General features: G+C 42.0%; 1 protein-coding gene across 2 annotated transcripts in view; it reads left to right on the top strand.

Moving 5' to 3' along the window:
- Positions 1 to 10,686, top strand: part of ucp1 (uncoupling protein 1) — a 15,023-nt gene extending 4,337 nt beyond the window's left edge. For both annotated transcript variants that reach the window (XM_043674138.1, XM_043674137.1), the window contains exons 4-7: positions 994 to 1,191; positions 2,160 to 2,261; positions 7,905 to 8,085; positions 10,273 to 10,686. In XM_043674138.1, the coding sequence (XP_043530073.1) occupies positions 994 to 1,191; positions 2,160 to 2,261; positions 7,905 to 8,085; positions 10,273 to 10,387 (596 nt within the window). In that variant the 3' untranslated portion in view covers positions 10,388 to 10,686. The remainder of the gene's footprint in view (positions 1 to 993; positions 1,192 to 2,159; positions 2,262 to 7,904; positions 8,086 to 10,272) is intronic.
- Positions 10,687 to 13,455: the final 2,769 nt, after the last annotated feature.

Here is a 13,455-nt window from a genome sequence, read left to right as displayed (position 1 = left end):
GAGGTGTTGGGGGCCGGGGAAACTGAAGTCTTGGAGGAGGTGGAGGGCGTGGGTGGTGTCTCGAACGTATGTGGGGGGTTCCTGGACTAGGGGGGATAGGACAGTGTCGAGGTAGGTAGAGATAAGTTCAGTGGGCCAGGAGCGTGCTGAGACAATGGGTCGGCCAGGGTGGTCAGGCTTGTGGATCTTGGGAAGGGGGTAGAACCGGGCAGTGCGGGGTTCCTGGACTATGAGGTTGGAAGCTGTGGGTGGGAGATCTCCTGAGGTGATGAGGTTCTGTATGGTCTGGGAGATGATGGTTTGGTGTGGTCGAGGAGGCAGTAGGAAGAGGTGTCCTCGAGTTGGCGTTTGGCTTCAGCGGTGTAGAGGTCAGTGCGCCAGACTACCACTGCGCCCCCTTTATCCGCTGGCTTAATGGTGAGGTTGGGATTGGAGCAGAGGGATTGGAGGGCAGCGCGTTGAGGGTGAGAGGTTAGAATGGGGGAGGGGGGTAGACAGGTTGAAGCGGTTAATGTCCCGGCGGCAGTTGGAAATGAAGAGGTCGAGGGCAGGTAATAGGCCAGCGCGGGGTGTCCAGGTGGATGCAGTGTGTTGGAGGTGGGTGAAGGGGTCCTCGAAAGGTGGGCGGGAGTCCTGATTGTGAAAGTAAGCTCGGAGGTGGAGGCGACGGAAGAATTGTTCGACGTCTGGAGGGATGGTGAAAACTCGGCAGGGCTGGGAGCTGGGATCTGGTGTGGGTGTGGTTGTAGACATTAGCTTAGAATGCAGTGTACAGTAATGGAAGGAATGCAGTTACCGTGTTCAGTATCTTTTGGCAAGTTTAATGACTTTTTAAAAGTAAGGTATGGATTATAGACAAGTGAAAGTTGTGTTTCTTGTTGAATAACACAAATATTTTTACCATAAAACAGTTTGGAACAAAAGATGTTTTCATATATATTACGGTCTAGGTGTAATAGTGTATGTGAAATAATGATAAATCCTCTCCTTCAGATACCGGTATGGTTGTCCGCCTATTGGCAGGATGTACTACAGGAGCACTCGCTGTGCTAGTGGCTCAACCAACCGATGTGGTTAAAGTTCGTTTCCAGGCACAAGTGAACCTCAGGGGTGTTACAAAGCGATACCATGGCACACTCCAGGCATATAAATCAATTGCCAGAGAAGAAGGATTTCGAGGACTGTGGAAAGGTACAAATTTGTGTGTAACATCTCTTCATGGCCCAGATCTTATGGTCTCCGATCATATCCCAAAAGTATGCAATAATTGCCCAGGAGGTTGGAACTTCCAGTGGGCAATTAAGCAGTGTTTGGTACCCTTTTTTGGAGACTGAAGAGTCAGCCAGTAGGATTAAAACCAGCTCTAATTCCTTGGTAACTATTAATCTGGCATACCCCCTCCCCGCATCACACACACAATGAGCCAGCACTCTCAGCTAACACCCAAACACCATCACTGGGTAGGCACTTAATCCCACCCCTCACACCCTGCAAACAGTCAAGCACCTCACCCACAGACACCCAACCACACACCCATCCCATGAAACCTGACCCTCCTGCCATCATCTCACCCATCTTGGCTCCGGACCCACTGATCTACAAGTTATACTGCCTCAGGCACTTGGCACCTGCCACCTTACCCTGTGAAAAATCCATCTACAAATGTAATTTCACACCCGCCTGCCACCTTTACCTCACATACCTTGCACCCTACACTGTCACCAATCCTTCACTCTACCCCCTCACCCAGCTGCTGCCTTAGTTCCTTAGCTTCCTGTTTGTTACACTACACCCTAGCTGATGTGCCTCCCTAACTCCACAGTTGGTATTCTACTCCATCACTACTTGGCTCCTTGCACCTTAACCCTTTACCCAATGGCTACACTATTCCCTTCTGCCACTCAGCTTACACACATTTTTTCAGGAACTATCAAAGAGGGTTTGGGAACTTTTAAAAATTTTACTGAATGAAATGTGGGAGCTGTTGCTGTGGAAACAGGGGCCTGTTCTCTGCAAAGATCCACTCTGACACTACCTGCCTGTTTTGCAGAATCACTTCCATTGTGGCGAATCCTGCATCGGAAGTCCAGTTGGAAAAATCCTGGAAAAGGAATGCATTTCTCTTACATTAATCATGCCTTGTTTGTCTCTGCTTTTAGGAACTTTTCCCAATATTGCTCGGAATGCCATCGTCAACTGTTCAGAACTTGTAACCTATGACATCATTAAAGAGGCCATTTTGAGGGAAAATCTGTTGACAGGTGGGCTAACACCTTCTTGGCAAATTTTATTCCAGTATCCTCTTTTGTTGTTTTTGCTGCATTCTGTACAAAGACGAGGAAGTGCCCTCTTTGTGTTAAACTGTAAGTAGCTTTGCCTTAAGCAAACTGAGATGGAAATGTGTTGCTGGAAAAGCGCAGCAGGTCAGGCAGCATCTAGGGAACAGGAGAATCGATGTTTCGGGCATTAGCCCTTCTTCGGGCTAATGCCCGAAACGTCGATTCTCCTGTTCCCTAGATGCTGCCTGACCTGCTGCGCTTTTCCAGCAACACATTTCCATCTCTGATCTCCAGCATCTGCAGACCTCACTTTCTCCTTAAGCAAACTGAATCAAGCTGGAAGTGTTGGTGCAGATTTCTTGCTGTTGCCTACTTTTAGCTGCAAAGTGGGTATCATGTTGATATCTTGTCATAATAAAAACACTTGAGTGCAAAATGAGGAAGCTAGGAAGTAATTTTTGTTACTGTCATAGTGTGAAATCCATGTGGTATTCTGCTGCATTAAGTCAACCAGATTCTAGTTTATATTTTGGATTTGAATTTAACAAAAAGAATGATATGGAAGAATCAGCAGAACGCTGGCAGAAATGAACAATAAAGGCTGCAAAAATCCTAGCAGATTGAAAGAAAATGTCAGAAAAGAGGGTCAAAGCATACTCATTTTCTTTGTTGTCAGTTAGTATCAGTGCTCAGTCTACATGAATTTTATGCTGTGCTCTGCATATAGCAAGGGAACTTTTAGCATAATTTACAGGACCATACTGAGCAAGGTGGTTGCACAGTGCTTGTGTCTCTGGACTTATCTAGATGCCATAGGTTAATGCTCTAGGGACATGGGTTTGAAACCTGCCACAGCAGATAGTGAAATATAAATGCAATCAATAAATGTGGAATTAAAAACTAGTATAAGGAACCTTGACGTCACTGTTGACTATTGTAAAAACCCTATTCACTGATGCCCTTCGGGAATAGAAGCCTAGCGCCCTTACCTGGTTTGGCCAACATGTGATTCTACAGCCATGTGATTGATTCGTCTATGCCCACTGAGATGGCCCAGCAAACCATTCAATTGTATCTAACTGCAGCAAAGGGTAAGAAAAGCGATGAAACCAGACGGACAAATCAGAATCAGTTGAGGTACTAGAGACAACACAGGCAAGTACATCATGTTGGCCCAGCAAAGTCCTCCTTATTAACATCTGGGGCCTTATGTTAATGTTGCAAGAACTATCTCGCAGGGTAATCAGGCAACAGTCTGACATTGTAATATTTATGGAATTATACCTTACAAATAACATCCCAGACACCATCATCACTATCCCTGGGTATGCATTATCCCACCACCAGGGCAACCCTGCAGAGATGGCAACACAGTGGTATATAGTTAAGAGGAAGTTGCCCTGGGAATTCTGAATATTGACGGTGGACCTGAAGAAATTTTGTGACATCAGGTCAAGCATGGACAAAGAGATCTGCTGAGATCCATCTACCATCTAAAGTCATAGCAACTAGTTTGGGTCCACACTAGGTGGTGAGGGAACCAACAAGAGTGAAAAATTGATTGACCTCAATTTCATAAATTGCAGATACATCTGTCTATTACATTCTTGATGGGAGACAATGTCCCATCTTCAGATTGAAGATACCCTCCATCTTGTTGTGTGACACGAGAACTGCACAAAATGGGAGAAATTTTGAACCAATCTAGCAATTCAGAACTAGGGTGACCAGAACTGGATGCAGTATTCCAAGTGTGGTCTCACCAGGGTTTTGTAGAGCTGTAGCAAAACCTTGCAGCTCTTAAACTTAATCCCCCGGTTAATGAAAGCCAAAATACCAGATGCTTTCTTAACAACCCTATCCACTTGCGTGGCAACTTTGAGGGATCTATGTACTTGAACACCAAGTTCTGTTCCTCCGTACTGCCAAGAATCCTGTCTTTAATCCTATATTCAGCATTCGAGTTTGACCTTCCAAAATGCATCACTTCGCATTTATCCAGGTTGAACTCCATCTGCCATTTCTCAGCCCAGCTCTGCATCCTGTCTATGTCACGCTGCAGCCTGCAATAGCCCATAGAACGCAGGACTACTTGCATGCTCAACAGTGGAAGCCATATGCTACAGACATTGCTCAGTGATCTTGCAACCAACGGATCAGATCTAAGCAATGCAGTCCTGCCACAGTACATCTCTATGACTCTATGACAACTAGACAAGTAACAGGAAGCAGAAGCTCCACAAATATTTCTGTCTTCACTGATAGACGAGTCCAGCACATCAGAACGAAACACGAGACTGAAATATCCTTCTTCAGCCAGAAGTGACAGCTGGTGATTTATCTCAGCCTCCTCCTCTAGTCCTTAGCATCACAGATACCAGTCTTCAGCCAATTTGATTCAGTCCACATGGTATCAGATTGGTATCAACAAAGAGCTAAAGGCACTGGATACTGAAAAGGCAAAGGACCCTGCTGATACACTGGCAGTGATACTGAAGTCTTGTGCTTTGGAACTAACCATGCCCTTAATCACACCCCAAGGTGTATAGGAAGGCAACTCACCCACACCTTTGCAAGGATAATTAGGGATAGATCATAAGTCAAGGCCTCCCACATCCAGTGAAAAAAAAGTTATCTAGCCCTTTGGTGGGGGCAAGACAGAGGAGTGTATGTTTTTAGCAGTGAAAAAGACATGGAAATTCAAGTTTATTCTGATTCTTAAAATAATAGATTATCATGGATAACATTGAATGAAATTACCTAACTCCCTATTTATTTCTAACTTTTTACTGTCTTATTTGTGTTTGACATTAACTCCATTTTCACATTGCTGCAATTATCAAATTTATTCAGTATTTATATACGCAACAAAATAAATATTATAACAATATTACCAGCCAGCTTTCCTGGCTATCACTAATATCACGTACTAATGTGCCGGCTGGAGTCAAACAAATAATATTTAGAGTCATAGAGATATACAGCACAGAAATAGATCCTTTGGGCCAACTCATCCATACTGACCAGATATTCTAAATTAATCTAGTCCCATTTGCCAGCATTTGATCCATATCCCTCTAAACCCTTCTTAACCATATACCCATTCGGATGCCTTTTAAATGTTGTAATTGTACCAGCCTCCACCATTTCCTCTGGCAGCTCATTCCAAACACACACCACTCTCTGCGTGAAAAAGTTGCCCCTACGTCTCTTTTAAACCTTTCTCCTCTCACCTTTATTTTATGCCTTCAAGTTCTGGACTCCCCCTCCCCGAAGGAAAATACCTTGTCTATTTATCCTATCCATGCCCCCCATGACTTTACAAAACCTCTATAAGGTTACCCTTCAGCCTCCGACACTTCAGAGAAAACAGCCCCAGTCTATTCAACTTCTCCTTATAGCTCAAATCCTCCAAACCTTGAAATAATTTCTGAAACCTTTCAAATTTCACAACACCCTTCTTATAATAGATCAGAATTACATGCACTATTCCAATAGTGGCCTAACCAAAGTCCTGGACAGCTGCAACATGACCTCCCAACTCCTATACTCAATGCAATGGCCAATAAAGGTAAGCAAACCAAACACCTTCTTCACTGCCCTTTCTATGTGCGACTGCACTTACGAGGAAATATGAACCTGCACTGCCGGATCTCTTTGTTCAGCAACACTCCCCAGGACTGTACCATTAAGTGCATAAGTGTCAAAGAGTGTGGTGCTGGAAAAGCACAGCCGGTCAGGCAGCATCCGAGGAGCACGAGAATCAACCACTTTGGGCATAAGCCTTTCCTCTCCTGCTCCTCGGATGCTGCCTGATTGGCTGTGCTTTTCCAGCACCATACTCTTTGACTCTGATCTCCAGCATCTGCAGTCCTCACTTTCTCCTCATTAAGTGTATAAGTCCTGCTCTGATTTGCCTTTCCAAAATGCAGCACCTGACATTTTTCTAAATTAAAGTCCATCTGCCACTCCTCAGCCATTGGCCCATCTGATCAAGATCCCATTCTACTCTGAAGTAACCTTCCTCGCTGTCTACTACACTTCCAATTTTGGTGTCATCTGCAAACTTACAAACCATATTTCCTCTGTTCACATCCAAAAAGTTTATATAAATGAAACAAAGCAGTAGACCCAGCACCGATCCTTGTGGCACACCACTGGTCACAGGCCTGCAACACCTCCTACCTTCGTCTGTCTTCTACCTTGGAACCAGTTCTGTATCCAAATAGCTAGTTCTCCCTGTATTCTGTGTGATCTAACCTTGCTAACCAGTCTACCATGAGGAACCTTGTCGAATGACTTACTGAAGTCCATACAGATCACGTCCACCACTCTGTCCTCATCAATCCTCTTTGTTACTTCTTCAAAAAACTCAATTAAGTTAGTGACTTCCCACACACAAAGCCATGTTGACTATCTCTAATTAGTCCTTACCTTTCCAAATACATGTAAATCCTGTCCCTCACGATTCGCTGCAAAAACTTGCTCACCATTGATGTCTCACCGGTCTGTAGTTCCCTGGCTTGTCCTTACCACTTTTCTTGGCACCACATTAGCCAATCTCCAGTCTTCCAGCACCTTGCCTGTGACTATCGATGATACAGATTTCTCAGCAAGAGGCCCAGCAATCACTTCCCTAGCTTCCCACAGAATTCAAGGGTACACCTGATCAGCTCCCGGGGATTTATCCACTTTTATGCATTTTAAGATATCGCATCTCTTCCTCTGTAAAATGGACATTTTTCAAGATGTCCCTATTTATTTCCCCATGTTTTCTATCTTGCATATCTTTCTCCACAGTAAGCACTGATGCAAAATACTCCTTTAGTATCTCCCCCATCTCCTGTGGTTCCATACATAGGTTGCCTTGCTGATCTCTAAGGGGCCCTATTCTCTCCCTAGTTTCCCTTCTGTCCTTAATGTATTTATAAAATCTCTTTGGATTCTCCTTAACCATATTTGCTAAAGCTATCTCATGTCCCCTTTTTGCTCTCCTGATTTCCCTCTTAAGTATACTCCTACTGCTTTTATACTCTTCTCGGGATTCACTTGATTTCTACTGTCTGTACCTGATGCTAACTTGACATGTGACTAAAAATCTCACCATTGAGATAGGACTGATGTTGATCCACATGACTTTCAGAGAATTGTCTTTCAAATAAAGAACTTCCTGTTTAAATATATATGGTTGGCTCTTGTAAGCATGCATGATTTCTGGAATGTTACCAGACCAACAAATCTTGATTCACAGTGAGACTAAGAGAAACAAAGAATGAACCGGAAATCCTTTTCTCCCATTATGTTTTACATTATTAATATTTAGGTTACTCCTATTATTTTAAGTTTGTGTATAAAATTATTCAGTACTGAATAATGCCAACTTTCATTTCATTAAGCTTCTGCAACAAAACACAGAGCTTAGCCAGAGACTTTAATTAAGCACATCGTAAAGGCACACATTTTCACAATGCTAAATTTAATCCAGAAAGCTTGATACCCCATCCAGATATACAACGCCATAGTATACTCTTCCTTACACAGAAGGTACAAGTTGATTATAATCTCGTGTCTTCACTTTAACAGATGCAAACTCGAAAATTGATCAGAATTTGTTTTAATTTGTAGATAACTTTCCGTGCCACTTCCTCTCAGCCTTTGGTGCAGGGTTTTGTGCAACAGTAGCAGCTTCTCCTGTTGATGTGGTAAAGACGAGGTACATGAACTCTGCTCCTGGACACTACAAGAGTGCGCTCAATTGTGCTTGGAAAATGCTGAGTAATGAAGGACCAACAGCTTTTTACAAAGGGTAAATTAATCTCATTCAATTTAATTAACAGAAAAGTATATAAGACCATAAGACACAGGAGCAGAAATGAGGCCATTCAGTCCATCGAGTCTACTCCGCCATTCAATCATGGCTGACAAGTTTCTCAGGAGAAAGTGAGGACTGCAGATGCTGGAGATCAGAGCTGAAAGAGTATTGCTGGAAAAGCGCAGCAGGTCAGGCAGCATCCAAGGAGCAGGAGAATCGACGTTTCGGGCATGAGCCCTTCTTCCTCATTCCTGAAGAAGGGCTCATGCCCGAAACGTCGATTCGCCTGCTCCTTGGATGCTGCCTGACCTGCTGCGCTTTTCCAGCAACACTTTTTCAGCTCTGATAAGTTTCTCAACCCCATTCTCCAACTTTGTCCCCGTAAGCTTCGATGCCGTTGACAGCGAGGAAGGTATTTGTATCAGTGTTAAATATACTCAATGACCTGGCCTTGACTGGTTTCTGTTGCAGTGAATTCCATAGATTCACCACTCTTGGCTGAAGAAGTTTCATCTTATCTCCATTCTAAAAGGTATTCCCTTTAGTCTAAGGCTGTGCTCTCAGGTTCTAGTCTCTCCTACCAATGGAAACTTCTTCCCAACATTCACTCTGTCCAGGCCATTCAGTATTCTGTAAGTTTCAATTAGATCCCCCCCATCCTTCTAAACTCCATCAAGTATAGACCCAGAGTCCTCAAACATTCGTCTTACGTTAAACATCCTATATCTACATTTAATTGGTGTTTTGCTTTATCTATTGATTTTCTCCCCTTGCTTCCTTACTGGAGTCAGTTTCTCAGGATCACATAGCTACTCAGTCTCAACTGATGATTCAAACAAGGGACATTGTAGCTGAACTTGGTTCTGATGCATGGTTGTAGTAGGCACTGCTGGGTAGGTTCAGGAGTAAGAAACCTGGCTAATCTTCTCTCCCAGACTAGGGGTCATACTGAGACTCAGTTGCACTAATATCCCTGTTGGCCCAGCTGAAATAAACAAGTTCAGTATAGACCAAGGATTAAAACCAAGGATATCCTGGCTCAACTACTCACCAGCTTACATAATTGAGAAATCAGGAATATATTTACATATTAAAGATTCATACTGGTATTAAGCAGAGCAGGAGATATTTCAAATCTAGAAAATCCCATTAGTCTTGCCATTGTTCAGAATCTTAGCATGATGCTCAATAATATTAGCATGATCACGTACATGAATGAGAAACAATAAGCATCATGTACCAAACCTCTCTTCAGCCCCCTAACGTATCATAGTATATGTCTAGCTATTGTCTTTTCTATTGTATAGAATCAGAGTCATACAGCACGGAACCAGACCCTTTGGTTCAATTTGTCCATGCCAACCAGATTTCTCATACTAAACTAGTCCCATTTGCCTCCATTTGGCCTATATTCCTCTGAACCTTTCCTATTCATGTACCTTCCAAGTGTCTTTTAAATATTGTAACTGTACCTGCATCTACCACTTTCTCTGGCAGTTGATTCCACAAATGCACCACTCTCTATGTGAAAACGTTGTCCCTCAGGTCCTTTTTAAATCTTTCCCCTCTCACCTTACATACCCTCTAGCTTTAGACTCTACTACCCTAGGAAAAAAACCTTTGCAGTTGGCATTATCTCTGCCCCTAATGACATTATAAACCTCTGTAAGGTCACCCCTCAACTTCCTATGCTCCAGGGAAAAGAGTCCCAGCCTATCCAATCTGTCCTTATAACTCAAACCGTAACATACTTGTAAATCTTTCCTGAACCCTTTCCATTTTAATAATATCCTTCCTATAGCAGGGTGACCAGAAATGAATGCAATAGTCCAAAAGTGGCCTCACCAATATCATGCGCAGTCACAACATGATGTCCCAACTCCTACACAATGCTCTGACCAATGAAGGCAAGTGTGCCAGATGCCTTCTTCACCACCCTGTTTACCTGTAACACCTCTTTCAAGGAATTATGCACCTGAACCCAAAGGTCTCTCTGTCCAATTTCTCAGAGGTTCTTGGCTGAATCCACATTCTCTTATCAGATCACTGTAGCTTATAGTTTAACTTGAAGTTCTTAATATGCAACTTAGTCGACCTGTAACAGTAATATAACTGTTGTTTTCTTCTCCCACCATGTCTTAAACATTCTGGACTCACTATCAGTGTTCATTTCTATTGTAGATTTCTTCCCTCTTATCTGCGCCTTGGCAGCTGGAATGTGATAATGTTTGTGACTTACGAGCAGCTGCAAAGGGCAATGATGATAGTCAAACAAAGTTATGATCGTGCTGCATGATTCCTCGGAACACATTACTCCAAATCATAGAAGGATTTCCCTCCACTGCTGAGTCTGCGTTAATGACATAAGAACTGATGCCATAAACATGAATTTTCAACAAGGGATTCCTTTTTAAAAATACTATTTGGTATGAAATGAGGCTCTTTGGACAACATGCCTTTGGTTTAATTCTATTGCATTTAAAAATCTGCTGATATTTGTTTATGGACATTTTGTAAAACACATAGGGTAAATATTTTTGGACAGTATATGAACAATCAAAATAAAGCACTTTATATTCACAGGAAAACGATCAATAATGTACTATGGAGTTTGCTTTTTAAACATATGCTACAGAGCAACATGCATTGTGTTCCTTAAGAATGTACAAAGAGACGCTGATCTAGAAATTTGTTCACACTTCATCTGTTCTACAGAAACATATTGAATGTCTAAGGGTCCAATACAGTGGATGGTATGTCTGGATCATTCTGCACCGGATGTCTGCTGCCTATCCGATTGCAATGGGCTCTCACCGCATCCAGGTCATACACTGAAAGAAATCGGAAGCCTCAATGCAATTAGAGTATTATTCTTAGTGCAGGAGCATTCCATGAAATTGGTTTTCCCCAGTGCCTGACATATCACATTAACAGGCACAAAGGACTGTACTACAACACTATTAAAACGACTGAGCAATTCCTTACAGATACACAACCTTTTTTTCCCAGTTATTTTTTCCATTCTACAAGTTAATTTTGATGCCTTGCAATAAATTTGTGAGGGTGTTTGACTGCAATGTTTTATTGTGCTCATAGGTGGTCCATATATGTTTCAGGGATGTACCATTGGAGAAAATGAGGCCATATCCAAAATCTTCAGTGGGCCCATCTCATAATTAAAGAATAATATTTCAGGTGGCTTCACTTTACCAAGAAGGCTGTCACTGATTATGTTACTTCTTGCAGCTAAACTAGAATCAGAGAATGGGGAGCAGTGTTCCGAGCTATGAAGATAATTGCAGTCCTTAAGCTCAATGCCTCAGGCTCACTAGATATTGTAGCAAATGATCATCAGATTACAGTTTGCTATACAGCAGATATAAAAGTGGGCCTAGCCTTTTCTGATCACTGAATATTGATCTGATCACTGAATATTAATCTGATCACTGAATAGAACATACTGCCTTATGTTTTACGCATCCATCTACAAGAAAGAAGGGAGCATGTTACTGGCTTTCTTGTAAGTGATTTAGAGAATGTGGTTGGTATGATGGAATATTTTAGATATGTACAAGTTGCAAGATGTTGGGAAATGAGGGTTGCAATTATGCTGAGAGCACTCAGTGCAGTTTATTTTGTATGTTGAAAATAATTTAAGAGCAGGAGTAAACATTCAGCCTTTTTAGTCTGTTCCACCTTTCTATTAAATTTGACAGTTCTGTATCTGAACTCAAGTCATCTTGGCCCTTTAGCCTTAATATCGTTGCCAAACAAAAAATCAACTTCAATTTTGAAGTAGTCAATGAACCAACTGCATTTGGGAACATTCAGTCTACTGCTGTCCCGTGTGACGTGTTTTTTTAACATCAGGCTTGGACAGAATATCTATAATTTAAAAGCTATCCCTCCTTGTTCTGGACTCACTCACAAGAGGAAATAATTTCACTCTATCAAAACCTTTAATTATTTTAAACATGTTAACTACATTATCCCCAACCATAAATAGAGAAGGGAATGCAAACATAGTCTGGATAACTTGTCCCCTCAATGTAACAGTATGTGATGTAGTATTATGGTCAATATGCACAGTAACCTTCCAAGGCCGAAGTATCCTTCCTGAGACATGGTGCCAGGAATTGAACACAATACTCCTCACAGTCCAATCAGAGCTTTGTGGCATAAATTCCTAGTCTGTTGTTTGAATATCCTTGAGATAAAGGCTAAGGATCAACTAACCTTTTAAATTATATTCTTGTTCAGTAACTTGTAGCATTTCCTGTGCTTATATTTCTAAAGCTCTCTGCTCTGGCACAGTAACTATCTTTCCACTAAACAGAAAATACTCTGATTCATAGATTCATACAACTCTTTGGCCCATCAAGTCTGCACTGACGTAACTACCACTAAAAGTGTGCCAATCTCAATGTCCTGCGTTTGTCCCATTCCCTTGAATGTTATGATATTTGAAGTGCTCATCCAAATATCTTTTAAGGATTGTAAGGTTTCCAGCCTCCACTACCGTCCTAGGCATTGGAGTCCAGATTCCCACCACCTGCTGAGTGAAAAGGTTTTTTTCTCAAATATCCTCAATCTCCTGTCCCTTAAAGCTAAAGCTGTGCCCTCTTGTGATTGACTGCTCAACTGAGTGGAATAGCTGCTCTCTATTCATCCTGTCTGTACCCCTCATAATCCTACACATCTCAATCATGGCCGCCCTCAGTCTTCTCTGCTCTAAAGAAGCCGTGATGTGGAGGAGCTGGTGTTGGACTGGGGTGGACAAATACCTGATGAAGGAACAGTGCTCCGAAAGCTAGTGCTTCCAAATAAACGTGGTATTACATTTTTTTTTTTATTTTTTAAATTTTTTACAAAATTATAAAATTATAATAAAAATAGCACAACCATCTTATAGTATAACAACAATAACAATAAGCTAACTACTATACAAAACAAATTTTTAAAAATCAAAAAATTCACCCATACTACAATTCAATAAATAATTAAACAAAATAACTGTACAAGAAGGGTAGTAGGGATATTCCGTGTAACTACAGACCAGTGAGCCTGACGTCGGTGGTGGCAAAGTTGCTGGAGAAGGTACTGAGGGATAGGATCTATTTATATTTAGAAAAGAATGGGCTTATCAGTGATAGGCAACATGGTTTTGTGTGAGGGAGATTGTGCCTTATCAACTTAATAGAGTTCTTCGAGGAAATGACCAAGTTGATAGATGAAGGAAGGGCTGTTGATGTCATATACATGGACTTTAGTAAGGCGTTTGATAAGGTCCCCCATGGTAGACTAATGGAGAAAGTGAAGTCATATGGTGTGCAGGGTGTTCTAGCTAGGTGGATAAAGAACTGG

Source organism: Chiloscyllium plagiosum, chromosome 32 (genome assembly GCF_004010195.1).
Source record: "Chiloscyllium plagiosum isolate BGI_BamShark_2017 chromosome 32, ASM401019v2, whole genome shotgun sequence".
NCBI classification, from domain to species: domain Eukaryota; kingdom Metazoa; phylum Chordata; class Chondrichthyes; order Orectolobiformes; family Hemiscylliidae; genus Chiloscyllium; species Chiloscyllium plagiosum.
This window is presented reverse-complemented; position numbering and strand designations above follow the sequence as displayed.